General features: G+C 34.7%; 1 protein-coding gene across 2 annotated transcripts; it reads right to left on the bottom strand.

The window, feature by feature from the left end:
* Positions 1-825: 825 nt before the first annotated feature.
* VCPIP1 (valosin containing protein interacting protein 1) lies at positions 826-26716 on the bottom strand. 2 transcript variants are annotated; one of them, XM_036886227.2, is made up of 3 exons: positions 23722-26716; positions 14536-14622; positions 826-7258 (listed from the first exon to the last, which is right to left on the bottom strand). In XM_036886227.2, exons 1-3 carry the CDS (start codon positions 26432-26434, stop codon positions 6387-6389), a joined length of 3672 nt encoding a protein of 1223 aa, XP_036742122.2. In that variant the 5' UTR covers positions 26435-26716; the 3' UTR covers positions 826-6386. The 2 variants fall into 2 exon arrangements, with proteins under 2 accessions (XP_036742122.2, XP_036742123.2); XM_036886228.2 differs by lacking the exon at positions 14536-14622.
* Between the last annotated feature and the right edge of the window lie 62 nt (positions 26717-26778).

The raw sequence follows: 26778 nt of genomic DNA, 5'->3' as shown, positions 1-26778 counted from the left end.
CTTTCTCAAACTTTCACTCTCATCCATTCAATTGTATTACCACCCTCATAGAGGAAGGATTTGGGGGTCTAAAGTGGGGCAGATATAAGCATTCTACTTGATTTTGCTTGATGGACTAACTTAGTAAATAAAATATTTTTAAGGATGCTGAATCTTGCCAATTTGATTTTTGAACACCCTATTAATTCTTCAGGCCTCAGCTAATACAACATCTCTTGGGAAGCCTTCTCTAACAACTAGTAGGTCACTTTAGTTCCTCCCACAATGTAATCCAACACCACCGAGTATTCTGCCTATATCTGCACTTGCTTAAATGTCTCCCTCCTTCATTAAAAATATAAGCATAGTGAAAGCGAGAAGTATGTCCTTGTTATTTTATTATTCCTTATGCTTAGCAAAGTACCTGACGTGATAGACTCCGTAACATATTTTCTAGGTAAGATGCATGCAGCCTATGAGCTATACTTTGAGAAACATCACTTTTGGGGAAACTTCCCACCAAAGCAACAGACCTGCTTAGTAAATGGCAATAATTATTCTAGGTTCTTGAAATGAGACGGTTGGACTTTTATCTAACCAATGAAAATGGACCAAAGACAGGTTTAGAGCCAATGAGAAAACAGTATGTTTGAAGAGCTCATAAAACTTTCACCTCAAGACACTATATGTGTATATAAAATGTTATATTCTTAACAATTAAAATCAATTAAAGACTTACTTCAATTTTTCTACATTTTTAACGATTAGAAACAACTATGCAGTTAGAATTGCAGTTTCTGGGGTCTGAAAAAGCCGGTCAATAAAAATAAAATCCATACTGAACTGTCATGTTTTTCTTTTTATTCACTGAAGAGTTTTTGACAGCTCCAAACTATGTGGTATGTGACCAGTGGCATGCATGTACAAGACCTCAAGTCCACATTTGGGGCAAGTGTAGGCAAAGCATAAAGCAAAGCTAATTATGTTTAGTTTACGTGGGGCTCATATCCAGATCACTTGTCCAGTCAGCAAGTGAGACCATGATGATACATGGTCAGCAGAACAAGAGGGTTAACAACTGTAGAACCACAGGTTATAGCAGAAACGAGGCCTTGAAAGGGTCCATGACTTGCCTTAGGTCACAGAACAAGTGAGTCACAGAGCACACCGACTGTCAGTACTGCACATGGTCACAAAGCTCTTGCATAAATATTTGAACATAACAACCACTGAGGTTTTACCTCATTCATTATACACCAACAATAAAGCAAATTATAACATAACAAATTATTTAAACGTGTGCATTATATATGAGGATTTATCTCACATAAATTGCAAGTGAGCTCTATCACTTTGATAAATTATAACAATAGCAAACATTTGAATGCTTACTGTATGTCAGGCACTGTAAGATATGGGTTAACTCATTTAATACTCAGCAACACCCAAGCCTTAGCATATTCCCAGAGAAGAAATGGATGCAGACAGGTCAGAGTAAGCAGTGTGCCAGGACTTAGCTCTAGAAGTCTGGTGTTGGAAGCTGTGCTCCAACTACTAAATTGAACAGTCTAACAAAATAGATATTAAGCATATATATTAAAATGTAAGAGTAAGTATGTCATGTTGATTGCTGTTATGCAAATGTAATTTAGTACCACCTTCTGTATTTCTCATTTCATTATCTCTATTATTTTTTAAGAAACTAGCACACCAAGTTCTTATTAAAACATGTTATCTTGAAATATTCAATAAGCATTACATGATCCAATTATGTAATATATCTAAAAGAATTTTGCTCTTTTCTAATTGGATTTATTTCATTTGCATTGACATCTGCATTAAAGTAATGACTATCTCTATATGATAGTCCTCTTAAGGAAGTTAAAAAAACCTTATTACACTAACAATTCCTTTATAAAACTGAACTATATCTTCATGCATTATAACATTAAGGTATAATTCCAGGAAACTAAATAATAAAAACTTATTTTAAAAAGCTAATGTGGAAAAGTTGAGGGGCAAATCAGTATGTATTAATTTTATTATTGACATAAAAGAAAATTAAAAATACTGTACAGTGAAGTAAGCTATAGGAACACTATACAGTTGTAATACACTATTACCAATTACTTATTAGTCAAATGTAATATAGACAGCAACCACAAAATCAGAAAATAATGGGTAACAGCCAGGGCCTGTGGGATAATACAACATTTATACTATTTTATTGAGCAGGTAAAGCACTTGCTATTTAATTTTTTCTAAACATTTACACTATTACCACTTATTTTTACATATTCTAAAAAGCATTTCCCTCCCCAAAGTAGACTCTCCAGCTCTTGGCACTAATTCTTAGACAAATAAATCTGAAAATATTGATAAACTTTTCAATCTTTTATTGCTCTACCACAGGCATAAAGGCTCATGAAGGGATTTGTGCATTCTAAAGAGAAGTATGCAATACTTTAGAATTTTAAATACTAAGTAATTGATACTCACAAGCAGATAACATCAACTAAAACTTTTTACTAGTTTTCCTTTTACAAGAGAATAGTCATTGTATTAATATTATACTACAAAAGCATGTAGACTCCATAATTTAAAAAATTAAATTCAGATATACAAGGAATGGCATTTTCTCCAATAATTCACAAATCTTTACAATTTCTGCTATTTTGGAACAAAATGTTAAAATTCCAATTTAAGTATCATTAAATATGAATTGAAACACTTAGCATCTCAAAGAATTATTAAGAGTGGCAGAACTTACAATTAACTATAAATCTTACATTGGGAGAAAGCTCCCCTTTATTATTTTATTTCTTAAGTAAACATTCTACTATGGTATGTTCTCAAGTGAGTAGTTCTGATCTGAAAAATTAACTTCTAATTTAAACATGAAGAGCCTTTATTTACAATTTTGTTAAATTATATGATAACCTTGAAATGTAGGATGTCTACCCAACTTACAGTATGTATCTCACTACTACTGTTATAAAAGGTCATTCTAAATTCATAGAGCGGAGTTTAATTTGGTTTTGCAAAAGCTTTTATGAAAAACTTAATATGGAAATCTTGTTTTGAGAACCATGAGACTCTCAAAATATGCTCTGCAGTATTTTAAATATTGGCCAATTAAAATTCCTGAAAAATGAAGATAATACTGTACTGATATTCTGAAATAAACTATTGTCACTATATTGGCCAAAGTGTAATTAATAACAGAAGTTCCAAGTTTACCACATACCTAAAGGTTAGTTGTTAGGCCTAATTTGTTAGAGAAATGTTCACTAGCAGCCAGTATTAGTAGGTAACTACATAAAATAATACTGTTATAAATTTTGCATTCAGTAGCTAACATGTGGTGTCAATACAATTCTCAACAACCTGTCATTAGTAGTATATGAGTTACCACCAAGTGATCTTCCCTGAGTAAGAGAACATATGCACAAGTCTGCTTATTTCCAATATAGTTAGATACTTAAAAATAATGGCAATAAGGACCTGTGGCTGGGAATCACAAATGTATTTCAGATTGGTATCTTAATTGCAAGCAGTAGGTGTGATTTTAAAATCCAAACTAAAGATGTTTAAATATAAAGCAAATTTCACAGTCAATAGCATTTGCTAAATTTCTCAGGACTTTCTCTCACATTTTCCAATAGAATAACTGAAATATAGTCAAAGGGGAGAAACTGGCCTTGAGCTTGCTCTTTAACTAATTCCTGAGTAATTATTCTCGTGGAGTTCTAGCTCTTAATATTTGGCAGTATCTTGTTTTCTTCCATTTCAACCAGTTTCTCAGTACCAGTTTTCTAGACATACACCACCTCTAACTCTACCTGGACTTTGGGTCATTAATTCAGACTTGGTATGATTAACTAGAAAATTGATTACTGAAGAAAAAAATTTAGGATTTTACTTGATTTTCAGTGAAACACTACAAATAGAATTATAGGACTGAATTTTATATAGGTAAGAATCAAGGGCTAAAAAAGTATTTTAGACTTACGATCTCTAGCTTGAACTCCAATTTGTGGTGATCACAAATAGTACTAAAAATAATCACTCTACAGTCATGTATTTGATTATGAGAAGCATGTGAAAGGACAAAGATGATAATTAAGAACTAAAAGAAATTCTAACACTTCTTTGTGAAAATGATACCTGACCCACTTCTCAAAAACTATTAATTACCCCAACCTAATTTAAGCTGATTTAAAATAATTTCAGGAAATCTGGCCATTATCAGAATCAACCCTTTCCTTTTTTAAGGGAGAACCCAAACTATTATAATATGCATACCTAACTGGCTTCTAAATAACATTGCTGTGAAAAAAGAAATTAATAGTGTGGCAGAGATGAAGCCCTGCTTATGTTCACAGGTGCATTCTAATTTGAATTTATATAATAGAGATAAAATTTGCTTCTGGTATTTTTACTTTATGCTGTAAGAATATATTTGTCCGTTATTAACTAAACATACCAAGCCACAGGTGAAGAAAATATTTGTTAAAGAAAAGGTGATTATAATTTACCTGGAAGCAGTGCATTTGCTTGTTAACAGTTCATCTGTATTTAAATTTTAAAGGCATGTTTCAGTGGCTGTAAAAGCCAAAAATAATTATAGTGGTTAGTGATATTTGTAATTTTTAGTACAATACACAGAAGCAACCTATAATAACTAAATGGGAAATATTATTTGGTAGCTGAAGTTCTTTATGCAAAACTAGTATAAATGTAAAAGTTCTAAATTTTCCTGCTATTTAATAGAGAAAAATACTTGAAAGTAAATTTAGAACAAAGATAAAATATGGTTTAAAAAATGTGATGTGATAAAAGTAACCCAAATATGTATCTTGCTCAGTTACCACCTGCAGAATGTCTAGATTCTCCATTCTTTCCTTCTTCAAAATGGAGTAGTTTATTTAATAAATGGATTCAGTAACACTTTCATAGAAAGAAAACGAAAACCTCCCTTATTTGAAAACACAAGTTGAAGTACTGTCTATATTCCTTATGAATCAACAGGTTGAGATCTTTAAACACCTGATAATGTATTTTCTAACATATATTTCCCTAGAATGCAACCACAGTTCTGCATCTGTAACATGTGCAAATAGAGACAGCCAGGCTTTGAATGCTCTAAATAAGAGATTGTATTAACATATTTTGCCTTTCATCCATTCGAATTCAACTTAATTTCAATGGACAGAGGAAAAAGATGGATTGAAATGTACATTTCAGAATACAGATTTGCAGAATAGGATAAAATAGTGCAACACCAATCCCAGAATAAACATTCTTTATCTTTAAGGAATAAGCATGAAAGCTGCTTGTGGAAAACTGGCACTAAAGATTTGATGAACACAGTATTTAAGCAAATGCCCAGGTTGATCAGGGTATGATGCAGTGAAATTTGCATCCAAATTCAAGTGAAGCCAACAAATAAAGAAAATCTCATGGATTTTAAGAAAAGGAAACATTTTTGGTTCAAAGACACTTAGCATTTACAAGCTTAAATATCACTGATCAAAAATGCAGAACAATGTAACTCATTCATAAAGATACATTCTTATAAAATGTGAATCTGATGAACTCTACAAATTAGAGATTAACTACTGCTACCATTATTTTTATATTTTTTACCACACTTTGAAATCAATTTTTCTGCAAGATTAAAGAAAAAAAAATTCAGTGGACTTGACCAGGACAGGATTCAAAAAATAATGGTAACATATTATCAACAGAGCACCCAATTGGCTATTTTGGCTCAGACAGCAACATTACTTAATCACATTGACTTTATCATTCTAGAATAGATTATTTTCCCCCAACCTTGATCAAACCAGCAAAATGTGTATTATAACACTGTATCCTCAAGATATTTCACCAAGAATACATCTCTATGAATGTGTTTATGTTCATGGAAATGTCAAGATCTCAGTGTCTAATAAACCCGTTTATGAATTTTAAGATACAATTTAGTTCAGATAACCTTCAGATTTACATACATCTTTTGACACACTAATAAATATGTGGTTTACTCTGTTGACATCACCATTAGCAAAATATTCCCCCCCAGCTCTAGCCTTTTCAGAAATCAAACATATTTAACAAGAGAATTTTCAAGGTTGAACATTAAGACTTTCATGGAATTAAAATGACAAAGAACTTCCAATGAACCACATATATGGAAGAAACTCATCTCAGCAGATCTAATAACTAATTATAGGAAAACAGAGCCAGCCTGGGCAGTGGGTATATTAAAAGCTATTGCCAGTCACACACTTGCTATCATGCACTGAATAACAAGATAAAATCTTTGAATTACATACGTACAAGATTTTTAATGACTAATCAAGTTATGTGGCCCAGTCAACAAATATTACATACTTCTAATTAAATCAAGAGTGATCCATTGGCTCAATTGTGTTTGTCATCTCAGCATCTTGACTATCCATCTCTTCAGGCTCCTCCACAGAATTCCCTTTTTGTGCTTTTGACCTTGTGGCAAATGCTGCTCCCAGTGCCTCTGTCACACAGCTATCAGTTGTTACTGTATTCATATTTTCAGTGCCACCAGTTAAAGAAAAAGATTCACATAAGCCAGTCTGAAGACTACCAGACTTCACAGAAGAACTCACAACTTCTACTTTCCTTTGAGGAAGATCAGATGGTGACTGCTCCGTACTTTGATCCCGCAAGTGTTTGTCCATAGAAGCCTGAATAGAAGAAACCATTTCCTGCAACTTTTTTCTTTGGGCCTCAACCACATCAGGATTCAGCTGCCTGCTTTCTCTCATTGTAACTACTCCAGGAGCTATTCGAATAAGCTCACTGTTACCAGGAGCAGCTGTAAATACAGAAGGCTCTGTTTTAATGGAACTATTACTAAAGTCTGTCCCCGTGTTATGCTTCCTTACAACTGGAGCTTCCCTAGCTCTTGGATCAAGGTGTAGGTTACTGGACGCAGTTCCTAGAGAATGCCCTTTTCCCTGAAAGGCAGTTACATTATGAAGTTGCTCAGATTTCTTTTTCACTACTCCACCACTACCTAGTTTCAATAGCCCATGTGAGGGACTTGATTCCCTACTTCTTGTAGTAGCCTCTGCTCGAACCTGACTTACAGCCTCTTTAACTAAATCTTCAACATTAGGACCAATGGGGAAATGTCCTGCAGCATCCACACACAATTCCAGTCTATCTTCAGAAGCATTATAGACAAAGGTTTTGCCAGGCAGATGTGGAAAAGTACAATGCTTGCCATCAGCCATACCTAAAGAAGGGAAAAAGATGTTCAAAATATTAAAATCTTACTTAAAACGTATAGTAAAATCAATTATAGCTGAAATAGTGAATTTTCAATAATAATTTACAGAGAACAGCTTTCAAAAAAAAATTATTTAGAACATTTATTATATTTATTAGCAGAATATAATACTATTACAAATAAGAAATACTACCATAGACCTGAACATAGTCCCCCAAGGGGATTTTTTAAACTATTAACTTATTACAAAGTTAGGAAAGGGGCTTGAAACAAACAGCTGAGCTGAAAGGAGAGCATTAAAAATAGTTAGAAAAGCAACTGCTTATAGTGAAGTAATAAAAAATGTACTTTTATTTACTAAAATTTAAATTACAAACTTTGTAAAATACCTATAAGGGCAAAGTGTTGCATAAATATGTTGCATAGTGTTTAATTACAAATCATATATAATTCTATTAAGTTACAGAATACTAGAATACAAGCTGTTTCCTCAGGTGCCACAGGTATATATTTTTTAATACAAAAAATATGAATTTTCAAAATAAGAGATTCTATAGTTAAAGCAGTAGTTATGGGGGTACATCTAGGAAAGCTAAGATTAATGCACTGTGACTTCAGTATACGTGCAAGAACTGATACTTGGGAAGAACTAATTAAAAAGATCTTATTCAATTCCTTTGAAATAGTTGTGTTTTCATAGTTAACTTATGCAGCAGTAGAGGGTAAGAACTTTAAAGCAGGCTTCTCTTTATTTTCTAGTTGAGAACTCTGGTCTCACTACAGCACACTCCAAAATTTTATACTTTTCCCAGCCTGGGTATGCTAATTGTGTGCGCATTTTAAACTATCCAAAAATCTCACATTTTAAATTGGTCACTATGTATACTCCAAGTATGTGAAAACAAGGGTTTTCAAATTTTATCAAATCATTAATTTTTTATGTTAAAAAAAAGTACAGAACTTTTAATAATATAAGGTATACATCGCTAAGTTTATGGCAAAATATAAAGGCAAAAACAAACTAGGTAAAAAATGAATTAAATTGTAAGTGCTATAGAAATTCAGAGGAGGATGAATGAACTCTCCTCATCCTCTGTGGGCCTTCAGGTAGTCTCCAGTTTTGTAAGTTATTAAGAATAGTTCCTTCCTCCTCTGAAAAGAGCTATAGAGTGGTTCTAATGTATCTCATTATGAATATACTAAAAAAAAAAACCCAGAAAAGAACTAAACTGCAAGTAAATAAATAACATACAGTATTTTTAAATATTCATTTCAATTGTATGTAAAGTATCAATTAATAAAAATCTAACCAGAATTTCCTCTTGGCACAACATTTGGCAGAGATAACTGACAAAAACAGACATACAAAAATTAAATAAGAGATGTGGTCTAAACAGTACCTTTTAGGGCACAACCCTGGAAATCAGTTTACTGTCTACTAATCCCTTACCTTAGAGATCTGTAAACCATGGTTCATTAAACAAAGGTAGTAAAGACCAAAATTTTGAATGGTAAGGCCAGGAATGCCCTTAGTCAAAGCTTTAGAACATTCATTTCAATAGACAACATCTATTAAGCTTCACTATGTGCCCAGAACTAAAATAGACCATGAAGGTTAAAAAATAAAAAGTAATTATTAGGAGATGGACACAAACAGATCATTTTAACACAATCAGGTAAATATGTGTACTACTCATTTTACTGATTATTTGAGGATTAAATAAGAAAACATGCAAAGCACATAATAATACAGTGCCTAATATAAATCAGGTAGTCAATAGTTTTAATTCCTCTATTTAACACAAATATTTAAAAGTTACTGGTGGCATTTCCTATTTCTATAGTTTCTAGGCTTTTTATATTATTGAAAAGCCTTAAAATATATATTTAAAAAATCAAAGCAAATAGTGTTGTGATTTCTTTAAGCATAATCATTTAGATTTTATGTAACTTACATCATCCTTTGAATTTTAAGAATCAAGGTGTAACAACAGAGTATTATTCAGGCATTAAAAAAAACAAAAAAACAAGAAATCCAGCCATTTGCAACAACATAGGTGGTCTAGAGGGTATCATGCTCAGCAAAATAAGCAGATGGAGAAAGACAAATACCATATGATTTCACTTATTTGTGGAATATAAATAGGAAGCAAAACAGAATAAACAAAACAGCAGTAGAATCACAGACACTGAGAAGGCACTGGTGGTTACCACTGGGGAGGGGTTGGGGTGCGTGGGGAGGTTAAGAGGGATAAAGGGGCACAAAAATTCTCAATCAGTGTAGGTTGGTCATGGGGATGGTAGTACAGGATGGAAAATATACCCAATGATTCTGTAACATCTTCCTATGTTGACAGATACTAGCTGTACTAATGGGGGTGAGGATTTAGTAATACGGGTAACCGCTGAACCACTGTGTTATATACTTGAAACTAATATAAGATTGTATATAAAAAAAAATTTTTTTTTAAAAGAATAAAGGTGTATTAAATTTTCTCTATCACAATCAACAATTCCACTACACATCTACACTAAAAGACATGTATACTAATATTTATAGCTATGTTCTTCCTTACATCAAGAAACTGGAAACTACCCAAAAGTGCATCAGGAGAATAATGGATGAATTATATTAAGATGCTACAACAGAATAGTATGCAGCAGTGAAAAAACCTATAATTGAACTCATCAAATTGAATGTATCTGAAAAAGTGTCACATAAAAGAAGCAGTCTTCAGAGAATGTATACAGCATAATTCCATTTTTATAAAATTTAAATACAAGCAAAACTGAACAATATAAAAATAGCTATACATGTGTTAAAAGTAAATTTGTCAGTCATCTCTTTATTTCACTATAAAGACCTGCAAGGAAATTTAATCCAATATAAGCAAATTATTTTTAAAATACCTTTCCAAATATAAATAACAGAAATATTAATAATCTAGTTTATTGGGCAATATTTCTCTTCAAATGTATATATGACCATTATCTGTTAGGGGAGATTTGAACAAATTAAGAGTAGTGTGTTCTTTTCTAATTTTTTGATGGCCTGGGTATATTTTGGGGGGTGAAGAGGGCTTGCTATGCTTTGACTCTTTGACCACAGAACAATAATAATGATTTGCTACAAGAATCTGTCCTAAAAATAGAAATAAAAATTTACCACAAATATTAGAAGAAATTGTATTTTGAAAGGTAAACTTTTTCTAACAATGAGCCATTTCAAATGGCTGTGTAAAGAATTTTCAATATTCTGTAAATAACAGCTAGAATTCTAATAATAATAACAAACATTAGCTAAGTATTTATTAGGTACCAGGTCCTTTGCTAATTGTTTTATGTGCATGATCTCACTGGATCCTAACAACATCCCTGATATTATCAAATGCACTACTTTATTTACAAATAAAGGAATTGATATAAGATTGTATAACAATAAAAAAAGAATTTTAAAAAAGTCACACAGGGAGTAAGTGGTGGAACCAAAATTTGATCTCAGATAGTCTTACTCTACAGCTCTAAAATACCTCCTACTAAGGATAAATACCATAGGTAACATTAAAAAAACAATAGCTCTACTGAGATCTAATTCACATACAATTTACCCATTTTAAGCATTACAATCAAATGGTTTTTTAGTATTTTCAGAGTCATGTAATAAGCATCACCAAAATCACTTTAAAACATTTTTATCACCCCAAAAAGAAACCCTGAACCCATTGGCAGTCACTCCAATTTCCTCTCCCACTTCATTCACAACCCTAGGCAACCACTGGTTTATTCTGTCTCTCTCTAGGTGTGCCTGTTCTGTGATATTTCACATAAATGGAATAAAATACAACATATGATCTTTTGTGATTGGCTTGTTTCATGTAGCACAACATTTTCAAGGTTCATCCATGATGTAGGTACGAGGATTCCATTCCTTTTTATTGCCAAATGATATTCCATTGGCTGGACATACCACTTCTTATTTATTCAATCATCAACTAAAGGACATTTGGGTTGTTTCCACTTTTGAGTATTATAAATAATGCTATTATAAACATTTGTGTACAATTTTGTAGGACAAGTTTTCATTCCACTTGGGTATACACCTAAGAGTGGAATTACTGGGTTGTATAGTAACTCTATGTTAAATTTTTTGAGGAACTACCCTCAGACTCTTTTCCCAAGTCATTACGCCATTTTACATTGCCACCAGCAGTGTACAAGTGTTCTGATTTCTCTCTATCCTTGCCAATAGTTTTTATTATCTGTCTTATTGATTATAGCCATCCTAGAAAGTATAAAGTATTATCTCATTGTGGTTTTGATTCACATTTGCCTGATGGCTAAAATAATTTCAAACCAGAAACATAAAACCATTCAGAAAATAATCTAGAGAGTCATCCCTAAATCACGCACCACCACCTTCCTATACACAAACAACGTGGAGGGGCGTTATTTTCAGTTTTGTTAAAGACAATGCATACTTAACCAAATTACTGGAATACCAATAGTCAATTTTAATTAGGTACCACCTTTTAAAAAACTATTACCTGGTATCAATATATTTCAGAAGGTAGAAGAAGTAAAAGATGGAAAATTAAAAAGAAAAGGATGCAAACAAAAAGGGGGAAAGAATGCTCAGAGAAAAATTTATAGCTTTACATGCTTACACTAAAAAACAAAAACTTAGAATCAATCTAAGTTTCTACTTAAAGAAACTAGAAAGAAAAGTGCAAATTAAACCCAAAGCTAGCATAAGGAAGGAAAAAATTAAGAGCAGAAATCAATGAAACTGAAATCAGAAAAACAATCGAGAAAACCTATGAAACAAAAAGCTATTTCTTTGAAAAGATCAATAAAACCTATAAACCATTAGCCAAAACAGGTCAGCAAAACAAAAAAATTGTTAAATTGGTTGTCAAAATTGGAAACTTCTAATCTTCAAAAGATACTGTTAAGAGAACAGTAAGACAAGTTACAAACCTGGATATCTGCAAAATACCTGTCTGACAAATGATGTACCTAGAAATATAAAGAACTCTCAAAATTCAATTTAAAAAAAATTCAAACCAATTTAAAAATGAGCAAAAAAAAATCCATAGCAAATAATCACATGAAGATGCTCAGTATTATTGGTTATTAGGAAAATGCCAATTAAAACCACTATGAGATAGCACTATAAATCTATTAGAGTGGTTTTAAAACAAAAACTGATACTACCAAGTGGTGACAAGGATACAGAGCAACTGGAACTCTAACAGTGCTAGTAGGAATACAAAATGGTCTAGTCATTTTGAAAAATGGTTTGGAAGTTTCTTATGAAGATAATCATATATTTACTATATTCCTAGGTATTTACAATCACATTCCTAGGTATTTACTCAAAAAGAAATGAAAATATACATCCACACAAAGACCTGTACATAAATGTCTAAGTGGCTTTATTCATTGTAGCCAAAAACTGAAAACCCAAATGTCCTTCAATTGGTTATAGATTTAAAAAATATGATATATCCATATAATGGAATAGTACTCTGCAATAAAAAGGAATGAACCATGTAACTAGACAGATGAATCTCAAAAGCATTAAGAAATTGCAGATTTTTTCTGTGAAGGGACAACATGGTAAGTATTTTAGGTTTTGCATGTTGCAGGTTTGTCTCTGTCATATCTATTCAACTCTGCCACTGCAGTGTGAAGGCAGCCACAGACAATATGTAAACATGAGTGTGGCTGTGTTTCAACTTTATATACAACAGGCAGAGGACCCAATATGGTCCACACAGGCAGTAGTTTGCCAACCCCTGTGCTAAACCAAAGAAACCAGACACACAAAGTTATACTACATTATTCCATTTATAGGTGATATGAAAAGGCAAACATATAGAGACAGAAATCAAATCAGTGGTTGCCAGGGCCTGGTGGTAGGGGGAAGGGATTAATTAGAAAGAGGCACAAGCCAACTTTTTGGAATGATGGAAATACTCTATATTTTGATGTGGCTACATGGAATATATGGTTCCATGACTGTATGTTTGTTAAAATTCGTATACCTGTATATCTAAAAAGTTTGAATTTTGCCATATGCAAATTATGCTCCAATAATCCTGTCTTATGAAGGAAGAAAGGAAGCCAGCCAGCCATTCTTTGCTCCCCAATTCAAACAAACCAAGGGAAAAAAACATTACTGAGACAATCAGAAATCAAGGAAATTTAAATACTGACTAGATATTTGGTGATTTTTTAAAATTATGGTATCATTAATATACAATCTTATGAAGGTTTCAGATGAGCAACACTGTGGTTTCAACATTCAATATTTGGTGATATTTAAAAATAATTTTTCATATGTTTTAGATGTGATAATGGTACTTTATTTTTTAGAAAGAAAAAGAGTTCTTACTTTTAGAGATACATACTAAAGTTCTTAACAGTTGAAATTATATTATGTCTGGGATTTTTAAAAAAATAGTCCAGTTGTGGGGGGCGAGAGTAGAAACACACTGGTAATTGCTGAAGCTGGGTGGCAGGTTCATTATATTATGCTTGCTACTTTTATGTATGTTTCAACATTGCTACAACAGCGAAGTTGGGTGTGTTTTTTTCTTTAGAAAGAAAAAAAAAGTGTGAGGAAGAGACAAAAATCAGGAAATAGAGGTTATATACTTAATGTCTACAGAAGTCAGATAGGTGAAAAAGTATGATAAGCCAGAATGATAAAGTCTGAGGACAAATGCATTCACATCAAATCTTTGAAAAAATATGTGAGGTCCAAATATACACACTGGCAACCTCTCTTAAGACTTAAAACTCTGAAGATACAGCTATACACTTGCATATATCTTTACAAACAATGCACACACAATGTGAAAAGAAGTTAAATGTAAAATGAGCTATCTCCTAAAACCCAGAAAACACTGAAGTGTATAATAATCACAGCCAAAAGACAACAACACAAGTACTATATTATCTGGTTCTCAGTCACTAGCATTTTATCCAAATCTGCTTCTAATTTCACAATTTTTTTAGTTATTAAGGATCATACATAATTTAAATAAGAAAACAGGAACAAGAAAGTGATAGGAGATTTTTAGCAATATTATAGCAGAAAGCATAGCAGACCATATCAGGACGATAACCCATTTTAACTAGGCAGACTGCAAAAGAAGAATATATACCTAAAATCAAAGTTGGAAATAGTTCTAGAAGAATACTATCTGAACTTTCTTAATCTTATAATGGCTTGAGTGAAGATATTAGCTAAGAATAAAATCAGAAATTAATTATACCCATGGTTTTCTTCATAATATTGTAGAATACACCACCCTGCTGGAACATGTGAGGAACCCCCTTTGCATAAGACCATACATCTTCTCCTATAAGATAAAAACAGATACAGTATTAGCAATAAACAAAGAGTTCAACCAGGAGTTCCTTTAATATGAATTAGTCTTGAACAGAGACTGCAAAGCAGACCTCAATGAGTGATGCAGCCCGGTAGAGCATACAGGGAGATGATGTGATGTGATGGGACTGTGGCACACTAGAAAATGCATGGCCGGTCCAAAGGTGGCAGCCACTGCAAAATCATGTCATGAAAGAATGTAGACCCAGTGTTTCAAGACCATATGGCTCTTCAAGAGAAACCAGAAATCTGGTCTTTTAATGTGAATTCTAATTTTTAAATGTAGGAACTAATTCAAAAATGTCTTTAAAACTGCAGGAGTCAATACTGGCTATACACAAAATATATCTGAAGACTCAATCCAGTTGAAAGGAAACTAGTTTGCAACCTTGGACTAGAACAACAGAAAAGGTTATAGAAGGAATACTTATTTTTAAAAAGTAGATTGTATTAAAAAATGTATATTATGTATGTATGTTAAACCAAATACAAGCAAATGAAAAAAACTAGGGAGAAAAGTAAATACATAGACTGAAGTAATTAATGTTGTATTTTCTTGTTTCAAAGTTGACTTTTTAAATAGAAATTTAGGGGGAGAATGACTTGAAGAGATTTAGAACAACCTTTAGAAGCCACAAAAGATCCACAAGCAAACCATTTTCAAAACATCTTTTGACAGTGCCTATTTCAATAAGAAGTTTCAAATAAAAAGTTAAGAAATGATAATCACTACTCAAGAAGTTAATAAAGAATGGAAGGAACATAAATGTTACTTTTGGTTTGTGGAATATGGCTTTTTGTTTCTTTATACTAATCTGGTTACATAAATGTACTATTTTTATAATCAGAATATTTTTAAATTAACTTTAAGAAAGAAAGGTTAACTTATTTTTCCTACATAAGACAGTACTCTTGGAACTGAGTTTTGAATGGAGGTTATTGATGATGTGTATTAACCACTATGCACCTGCAATGTCTCAGAGCTCTAACCCCTTCCCACATTCATATGCAGAAGTATGAATTTGCATGGCAGTGAGCTAAAGTTACTCAGTATATCAGCTTAAAATACACAAATTTTAAAACCTTGGCACTTAAAGCTTCTGTTAACTAGAGTATTTACTTACATATAAATACTTCACTCACTAATAATACAGTACTACTAGAGTATGTCTATATTGAATGGTGGGCACACAGAAGTTTGATTTTAAAATTTTGACTATTAATAAGAGACCCCAAACACAGAACGTTAATGTCTAGTTGAAGTTCTGATTGCTATAAACTTCATTTGGATAAATTATTTCTAGAGTAATAACCTTTCATTTAGTTACCATTAACATGATCTCAAATGTACTTAGTACTTTACGAAAGGGGATATCACTTATTCGGAAAACATATCCAAAAATTGTCTGTTAGTATTTAGTATTTTTGGTAAAAATCTGAATAGGTGCCAGAATAGTAAACTCCTCCAAACTGACCACCTAAATAGTAAGAAAAATGACATATCTTAGTACTTTAAATGTCTGACTATTCCTTATTTAAACAGACAGAACTCTTAAGAAAGAATTCTATTGTAGTGTTTATCAACCTTGCTTTCATTATCTTCCCAAAAAGATCCTTTTTAAGACATTATTTTCCTAATCTGCCTCCCCTAGGACATTTGAATACTACAGATATACTGTTTATCTATTTATGAAGCATATGTATAGCTGAGTTCTATTCATTAAATACAGTAAGATTTTTTTCACCATCTACCATCCCCAAGAACCAATTTTCACCCCGCTTCAGAGCGATACGGCCCTTGAACATGCACTCTCTATTGCTTTAAGGGAAGGAGAAATACCATCTCAACCTCTATTATCTACCCAGCTCTGAGCAAGTACTTCACATAGTTTCATTTTGTCATCACAACTAAGCCATATTTCACAGACAAGGAAACAAGCTCAGAGAGGTTAAATAATTCTCCCAAGATCAAACAGCTAGTAAGCAGCAGAGCCAGGAGTTGAATCCTGTGTATTGTTCAAAGCTTATGCCCTTTCCACTAACATTGAACTTCTAGAGTTCAAATTACAACAAATTTGACGGAACTATCCACAGTCTTTTCTCACAGAAATCAATGGCATCAACAACTTGTTGGAAATTTTCCTTGGTGTACAAATACTTCCACTGAAGTGATGTTCATTGGTAACAGAGCCAAAGAAAGGGATCAGAGATCAGGAAGCAGGGATTGTGACTCTGCCCAAGTCCCTATCAGTCTCACTTTGCTCTCTGCTGCATTTTTCTCCTTCCCTTTCTACAGCTCTCCTGGTTCAGGCCTGTTTCTGCCTGAATTACCCACCACCTCAAAACTGGTTCCCTCTAATTTTGTTCTCCCCAAATCCCTCCTCCACACAGCCTTCAGAGGTAAACTTTTATGGTTTCTCCAAACCATATGGCAAAGTCCAAGCTCCCTTTTTAAAGGCGTATAAGGCACTCTAAGAGTCCTTGCCCTCTCTATTTCATATCTCTCATCATATCCTATTTGCAAAGCCACACCACTAAACTGCTCTGATTCTCCAAAGGCCAATAATTGCTATATATTCTTTAAAACTCAATTTAGGTGTCACTTCCTCTAGGATTCTTCTACATGGTGGATAAGAAGGCACCTTCCTTGCTGCTCCTATGCATATGAACACCACAGCCCTGATCACACTGCAGGTTAGTTTACTTCGCTGTTTCCCCTCTAGACTAAAAGCTATTCAGAGTCAGGAAAAGATCAGTGGCCTATCTGACTTTCTATTCCCAGGGCCTGGCACAGCACTGTATAGACAGAAGCACTCTCAGCATTTGTTCAATGAATGTATATGACTGAATAGTATAAATGAGGTTTTTCCTTTTAACTTAAAAATGCCTAAAGGAAGTCCAGAAAAAACTTAATTGAAGCAGTATAGTGATAACTGTTCTTCAATGTTATACAGATAAAATGTAACTAATGATACCATCTGCACCTCTTCATCAATCTAATAAAACAAAACAACAGTAAAAACAAAGAGAAAGACTTTTAGGTACAAACTTCTAGTTATAAAATAATTAAGTCATGGGATGTAATGTACAGCATGGTGACTACAGTTAATAATACTGTACTGCATGTTTGAAAGTTGCTAAGAGAATAGATCTTAAAAAAAAAAGGGAAAATTAGTTTTCTACCAATCCATGAAAAAGCAATTCTATTCATTAGAGAATAGGAACAGCTTAGTAAAGCATCTATAGCAAATATATTAATTCATTTTTTTATTAGCCTGAAATTTACTTTATAATTCAACTGTTTCTTTATAGTACAATAGTAAAATACTTATATTCAACATATTCTGTGTATATAAATGTAGAAAGAAGTCTATACCACCATCATACATAATCTCTGTTCATTATCTTTTGAGAACTTTATCTTCCTCAAATCCTTACTTGGAATAGTCTTCAGTTCTCCTACCTGAATGGTAGTTATAAATGACAGTGGTATTATGGAGGATTTTTCTTTTGATTTATCTGATTTTTTTCCTCTTTAATAGTAAATAGTAAGTAATTTTTAATCTTTAAAAAGTATGTTAAAATAAAACATTAAAAAAAATACTACATTTTTCTAAATTTACTACTAAAAATAAAATCATGGAGTTAAAAGTGTTATTCTAATATTCTAACCTAAAGTATTTAGAAAGGTAATTTAAAGTTTCTACTTTGTAATTTATGAAGTGTATAAATTTAAAAATCTAACATCTATACAAAATACATTTTTAAAGAACCCCCTCAAATCCTAAAATTAACTCTGAACTCAACTATCTATGGCCATGAATATAAACTGACCAAAACATACATTTAAACTAGAAATATGGTGTTTCTACTAGAAAGAATCCTAAAAGTATTCAATAGTGAAAAGAATGATTACCATCTTTCCACCCTTCCTGCAGATTCTCCCATTTTAAAAACACATCTACCTTAGCAGTAGCCAAAACCATTTCTAAGAAAGCCATGCCCATTTCTCTCCTTATAGTCAGTCCCATATGTGTATCTAGCCCATACAGCTTTCAGTGTCATCATCAGCATTAAAAGATATATTTATCATACACATTCCTGCACACAAACCTGTATGTAAATGTGTACACACACACATATGCACACAGAGCATCTGATTTCTCACAGTAGTGCACCTGTTAGAACTATTATTTAATTTTATACGTATTTGAATTCTTTGAATTTTAAAAAATACTATCTTGTAATTGAAAAAATATGAAGGAAAATAAAAGGGTATCAAAACAGCTAAGCACAGGAAGGAATAGAATCAATGTTTAACTTAATCTTCAAATTATGATAGTATAAAGTCACCATTTACAACACATACATTTATCTTAAAATACATTCTATATGCATCATTCTATATGCATCAACTTTATGCCCACTCTCCCATTAGAAATATGCCGCATATAAAGCAATTAGAAGGCTTATGAGATGGCACGAAGAATAATAATATATATTAAGTACTATCTAGATTTAAAACTAGCCTTCACCCAACATTTGAAGAAAAAAAATCAACATGCAATAAAGAGATTCAGACCCAACGTAATCTAAAATATAAGTGTTTGAATCTCAAGTGTGACTCTGGAAAATCCTAAGGCTATTACAATATCAAGAGGCACTATGAAATTATAAAAGACTGTGCACTTAAAAAATGTGTATTAAAAACTCATACAGTTTTTTCAGGAAGATAGAAAGTACATAAAAATCAAACAAGTTTCTCAACTCCTGAAAAGCTGCTAACCTTTGTAGTAAAGTAGGGTAAATATCACAAGTTACCTAATTCCATTAGAGCAACTCCAAACTGACAAATTCTGTTTTTCACAAATCTGTCTTTATCTCTTGAAAAAAGAAAATTAACTAGAAATTTAGTGGAACACAATACTAAGAAAAAAGAAATTAGCCTAGTATTTATGGTGAATGATGTACCATCTATCATATCTACTACAAAAGAAAATCCACAAAAAAAATGGTTTACAGAAAATTGTTAACCTATTTTGTAATGCCAGAATTAGAGTCACTCATACTACTTAAATAATGAAAATTTTTACAAATTATTCAGTAACCTCTAAGAGGTCTGGGTAAAAAGGTGAAAGATTATAGGTAGAACACTGTTATTTAGTTTTAAACTACCATCACAAGATTCAAAATGACTAGTTTCATTAGAGGTTCATACTGAGCAAGACTACTGCACTTGTTGATATAAATAAATAATAGATATAAATTCTATTTAATAAATTTTCTATTTTAAAACAGAAGAAAGGAAAAGCATATGTTCCTGGCTATCAAGCAGTCAGCCTATTTAATAAAAATATAGTCCTATGTGTGTATACACATACACACACACACACACATACATATATACATCCCATATCTTTATAGCTTTCATCAACAATCTGCAATCTCCACCTTTCTTTTCTCTATACATAAGAACTATAAATGAAAACTATAAAAGTATGGGTTGTCCTCAGTTGAGATCCTGCAGGTAAGTTTATGGAGGGCAAAGACTGTGTCTCTTTCATCTTTGTACCTCTAGAACAGCCTTAGCTCATAGCAGACATTCACTTTGCTGAAATAATCTGCATTCATTCATTCAAGTTGAATGAATTTACTTGGTACCTAATAAATACGAAGCCCCGTACTAGGTGAAAGATATTCATCGGTGAATAAAACAGGCTACCATCTTTGCCTTTGTGGAGATTAAAATACAGTGATAGAGGGGATTTCCTTACAGTGATTCGCACGTCTCTCAAACCCTGAGATAAGGTGGTCAGGAGAAAGCCTATCCAAGAAGGTGGTATTTAAGCCTAAACCTAAATGAGAATGAGCCAGCTATTTGAACAGAATAAAACTTAAGGAACTATTTTCTAAACTAACACATCAGGACCTTTGCTCACATTTGTTAACTCACAAACTAACTTCTGCACTTTGAAATTTACAATTATCTAAATAAGCCCTGTCATTTTACATTTTCTAGCCCTCTCCAATCTAAATAAACATCGAGTTGCCTCGCACTCTGTACATAAGGTGAATTGTGTGTATACAGCTATGCCCAAACTGACATTTTTACAAACACATCACTTTTTATTAAGAATATCCTGTACATAATTCAAATAGTTAAAAGAAAATAAGAGGAAGGTCTATTACAGGCCAGTCACTGTCTAAGTACTTTAAAGCAGGAAGTCTCTCAAGTGCTACCATTATAAAATAAGCAAAACACTCTTTTTATGCTCAAATTTTGCGTTGAGAGTAGATTAAAGAGATTTGTGGGTTTGTAGGGGAAGCAACATAAATGCTGGAGGTGAAAGGGGAAGGGATCATAATATGAAGACATTATTTGGTGAACTCATTGCAGTTCACAGTCTAGTTCTCTGATATTCAGGTCCAGAAACCTCAAACCAAACTCAAAAAGTGACTAATGATAAACCAGAATTGTGTTATACTAATTATCATTATGAAATATATTATCATGCTAACTGGACTTTTAGACTACTTATCATAATTTCACTCATGCCAATTTAATTAATCTACAATGGAAAACAGAGCCTTCCAGGTGAACAGAATCCTCATCTGCACTCTCACCGTTACAACAATACTTGAATCAGGAAGCTAAACGAGTGACCAGAATAGATGCTTGATGAATATGTTATCAGTAAAGGGATACAGAGCTTTTAGCCAGGCTTTGGTGACAACTGATCAAATATTCCTGCCCCTGAATAGAGATTACCTTTCTAGTTACCAGAATTTTCATGAACCCAAACGATCGGTCTTTTCTTTTTATACAGCAGTATTATAAACAGTGCCAAATTTTGCTTTTCAATGCTTTTTCAATGTTCAGCACTGACCATCCATTCCTTTTCTGCTGACACAGCCTTCCTTTAGATATGTTAATACCATCTATTTAATTCAACCAAAAACATTTTGAAATGCTTACTTCCTGCTGGGCACTACACAGGTGCTGAGCATCCAAGGTTAGGTAAGATATGAGCCACATCCTCATGAGTATCTTCTATTGAGGAAGACCCTCTCTTTCCCGTTTTTGACCTGGGACACAGCCAGTTTTTCGAAGTGCTTTCTGCATATATCTAATTTCATCCATTCTGTGCTGGTGTTATTTGTTCAGTGTTCTGGGGATACTTTTACTGTTGCCCTGTGTATCCATCCACTACAAGAGGTATTTTGTATAGAGGCAACAACCAAAGTACTGGGGAGTTAAGTAGCTTGTCTGAAATCACTAAGTTAATAAGTATTGGAAGCTGTACTAGTGGGGTAAGGATTTAATAATATGGGTAACTGTTGAACCACTGTGTTGTATACTTGAAACTAATATGAGATTCTGTATCAATAAAAAAAAATTATCATGAGTATTGGAGCTGAGATTCAAATTCTACATCTTTCTGACTCCAAAGATCACACAATCTTTCCTCTATTCCACACAGTCTCTAAGAAACTAAAAACTCTTACAATATAGAAAAATATAAATGCCTGGTACTTTTCTTGACATATCTCCCAGTTTAATGATGTGTTTGCCAAAATAAAATCAGCAATATCAAGTTATAAATTTGTGTAGAGCTTTTACCAAATGATTTCACTCATATGTGAAGAATAAGAACAAAGAAAAACTGAAGGAACAAAACAGCAGTAGAATCAAAGAACCCACGAATGGACTAACAGTCACCAAAGGGAAAGAGACTGGGGAGGATGGGTGGGAAGGGAGGGATAAGGGCGGGGAAGAAGAAAGAGGGTATTACTATTAGCATGTATAATGTGGGGAGGGCTCGGGGAGGGCTGTACAACACAGAGAAGACAAGTAGTGATTTTACAGCATCTTACTATGCTGATGGACAGTGACTAATGGGGTATGTGGGGGGGACTTGGTGAAGGGGGGAGCCTAGTAAACATAATGTTCTTCATGTAATTGTAGATTAATGATACCAAAAAAACAAAAAAAACAGCGTTGCCCAGTGCTAAAAAAATACATTTGTGTAGGGCTTTTAAATCTCCAATTAACTACTGTACCTAAATGTAAGCCAGGAATAAGTCATCTTCATTTTGGTAGATCAAGGCCCAAGTCACTGATATTTGGTAGTCTTAGAAAATACAATCAAAACTCAGATCACTTTTCTAGTTGAAAGCTCTAATCTCAACAAAAATACAGACCTTTAATATGTAATATATTCAAATTTTACTGCTACTTTAAGCCTTAGTAAAGCATATTTATACTGATTTAAAAATAAAGATCAAGCAAATAAAAATAATGTAAAAAGTGCACAATTGGATCATATCCCAAATCATCTAAAGCTAAAAACATCTGATTGATAATATATTTTCCTTTAATTTATGCTGAATTTTAAAAAAGAAATGTTGTCTTAAGCAACTCCATTAACATCTACTTCTGTTTCTTGTTTTCATGAATTATAACAGTTCATTACAATTGACGGCAAAGAGTTACTAGGCCAGGAAATTACTTAAAACACAAATCCTAATGTACAAATAACTAAAATGTGATAAACTGCGAAAGGAGGCGCAGGAAATGGAGGAGAGAGACTATTAGGTGGAAATGCAGTGAGAATATAAACACCAGAAACTGCAATTCATCAAACAGGAAGTCCTGATATCACATGACATGCAGGAAAAGAAAATTTAAAAATAAATGAAAATGGGCAAGGTGGGCAGACTCAATAAAGCCAAGGGGGGGGGGATGAAAAAAAGCTTTAAATAGATACAGAAATATTTTTGAAAAAAAGCAATTATAAGAATAAGTTATATAATCAAGTGACAGATGAGGAAAGTAAAGAGATAACTTTCACTTTGTAAGTCATGTGTTCCTATTATCTACTCAGCAGAAAATCACACTAATGTCTGTCTGAGAGCTGTCAAAAACACTAAAGAAAATAATTTTCTCCTAAAATATGTAATCAAATGGCTTTTACAATGAATTAGACTTTTTTCCACAAAGACAAAAGAAAAACTCAGGGTATCATATTCACAATTAAGAAATAACACATCCGAGTTAAACTGATCTTACCCATTAATGTTGCAAAAAGACACAAGGAGTACATGTCTTTGTCAGCTTGCTCCTGAAGTTCCTTAGATGACAGTTTACCAGTAACAGCAATCTCCTCTTGTTTCACAGCCTGCATCGAGTGTGCTGCAGCGGCCTGACCACCTTCTGCTTTACTTTTTAGAATCTCTATTGTAATCCTGTCACCATGCTGTAAAGGAACTGGCTCCTTTTCCATTCCTGCTTGGGGTGGCAATAACTCTTTAGGAGGAAAGCCATATCGAATACACTGTAAATATGGAGGAATGTTAAATTCTCTGGCTATGCTTTCCTGAAGTTCAAAAAAAGTTGTTGAAGACTTAAGTGTAACCATGGACTGTCGCCCATCATTAGTTGTTATTCGGATCTTCTTCTCTTTAGAAGTTGATGGTGAATAGGGGGCCTTGGTAGGGGTAGCAGGTGCAGAGGATGGACCATCGCGAATGGTACTGGGAGAAACAGTCTTGGGTTGCCCTTTTTGTTCTTGTTTTAGCTTCTCTGTTTTCCGTCTCTGCATTACAGATGATTGTTCTGTAATATTCTGTTGGATAGTTCTTTCAGTTTTACTCATGTTTAACTCCTCCTTGTGCAAAGTTTTTGTTTTCTGTCCAGTAAGAATAATTTTAGTTGGGAGCTGAGACTCTGACTCCTGTCCTTGTACATCTCCAACTCTTTGGGCATGAGCACCATCTATATTTACAGGAGTATACTCATCAGGATTCTTTTTGGCAGTCTGATGCAATATAGTGTGGACAACTTTCTGAACTAGGATTTCACTCCCAAATTCACCTGGAAAGTGCTTGGTAACAAGTTTCATTGCAACATCATAAACATTACTATTCAAAGATGAATCGCTTTCATACTGGAACCAATATACTGTTTCTCTGACCACTCTTCCACCCCATTCCAAAGTAATAGGAAAAGCTTCCGGTAGATTGTCATACTCCTTACCATCCCAAAAATGTTTGAATCCACAACCACATTTGCCACCAGTGGACCTAGAATTAGTTCTGTCCCCATCCAAATACACAATAGACCCATCTCCTCTGACCCTTCGCACAGATGTGCCATGGCACCAATTACAAGCTGTTAGGTTACTCAATCCGTAGTCTGGTACAAGAACATCTTTCACTGAATCATATGAGCAAACCAAATTGTTCAAGGGAAAGCTATAATTTTTGTCAGGCCTCAGCTGTCCATGAGTACTTTTTGCCAGGTTATACAGTTTCCCTCCTGGAGCCAGCCACTCTGGAGGAACATGAAGTTCAGAAAGGGCACCACAGAGCAAACATTTGTGAAGGCGATTATCCAGTACTGCTTTTTTAGCAGCTGCTGTGACTTCTTCAGGCTGAACTCCTATCACCCCAGTCCTCCTGTAGAAATACTGATGGACATCAGCAACCAAACTAGGATGGATACCATGTTTGTCCATAAAGACTTCTTCCATAGCAGCAACAAGCCTAAGTAAGTATTTATCCTGCAAACTTCTGTCTCCTCCAATAACACAACCACCATCCTCCTCAAGTTTGATGTACTTTTTAATAAGGTCCTGAGGCACACCCCACGCTTTAGGAAGCAAAGTCATTGGCAGTTTAGGCAAAGCAGCCCCTTTTATGCCTACCAAGGGAATATAATGGTTTCTACCAGAGCTACTCCATGCAATACAGATTGGTTTGTTCAAATGTCCATCCTTCCCAGTGCACTTCTCTGCAGGGATGAGCCCAGGCAGAAAGGTAGCTGAATAATCACCAGAGCTTCTCATGCCACTGAGGGAATCTAAGAGAATAATAGGGCGATGTAACACATTGGCAAGGCCAAATATGTGGATGTTCCTCAGGCCCAAGGGGACACCTTCAGGTGGTACAAACAGAGGGTCACACTCATTGATAATGTCCTCCCACTCAGCAGCATCTATGAAGTCATGGAACAGGGCTTGATACCGGGCCAGGTGCTGCTGAAAGTGCTGTTTAAGATTCTCTCTCAAAGCGTGCCAGAAGAGCTCCCGGCCTACTAGCGCCCGGGACACAGCATGCACCAAGCAGTGTCCATCTCCGTCCACATGCACTGGAATGAGGCATTCCTGACTTTTATTGGCCCGCTTGATGTCCTCAAGAGTGTCGTGCAAATACAGGAGGCTTCCAGAGCGGTCCTTGCCATAGCCCACTGTGTTAACATGCTCTGGTTCGATGAGGAAGGCGCGGTCACCCAGTAAAGCGCAATCGAACAGTTCGCCCTGGTTCATGTCCCGGAGAAGCTTAGCCCGGCCCGTCTGTTTGTCCATTCCATAGCGAGCTAATATGGGCGACAACAATTTGCAGTGGTAGTTGGAAAGGCCCATCACCTTTACCAGTTCCGTGTTCTTCTTGGGTGCCCCTGTCACCCCGAGCAGCGCGTTCCGCAGCAGGTTATGTAGTACTACGTCCGGGTCGGTCACCTCCTCCACCCCCAGCAGCTGCTGCTGCTCATGCCGCTGTCCGCACTCGGTACACTCGATGCTGACGGAACCGGAGGCCGGGAAGAATAAACGCGCCTGGCACTTCGGATCCGGGCAGCTCCCGGATAGGATTCTCCGGTCTCTCCGTTTCGAGAGCCCCCCCGGAGCAGCCGCCGCAGCAGCCGCCAGGGGCGGCGGAGTCTGAGAAGCCTCAGGGGGAGGAGGCGGCGGCGGCAGCGGGGGTGGCGGCGGCGGCTGAGACATAGCTCTCGGCTCTCGTGTCTCTCTCGGCGTCCCAAGCGACCCTCAAAGGTTCATAGCTCAGACCCGCACCGGCCAGACTCGGTAAAGTCCAGGCCCAGGACGAATCACTTTCTTGTCCCCACCAGCTCCTCCTTCTACCTAAGCGGGGGCGGAAGCACCCCGACGTTGTTTCTCTTCTTCTCCGCTGCTTTAAGCCGCTCCGCCGAACGTTTAACGGCCACCACCCGAGCCCGCACTCACACTCACTCACTCTCGCTCGCTCTCCCTCAGACACACACAGACACACACGCCCTCACTCAGACTGCGCAAGCACAGCTTCCGCTCTGACCTCTGGGAATTAGAGT

This window comes from Manis pentadactyla, chromosome 3 (assembly GCF_030020395.1).
Source record: "Manis pentadactyla isolate mManPen7 chromosome 3, mManPen7.hap1, whole genome shotgun sequence".
NCBI classification, from domain to species: domain Eukaryota; kingdom Metazoa; phylum Chordata; class Mammalia; order Pholidota; family Manidae; genus Manis; species Manis pentadactyla.
The sequence above is the reverse complement of the archived record's forward strand: the minus strand, read 5'-3'. Positions and strand labels throughout refer to the sequence as shown.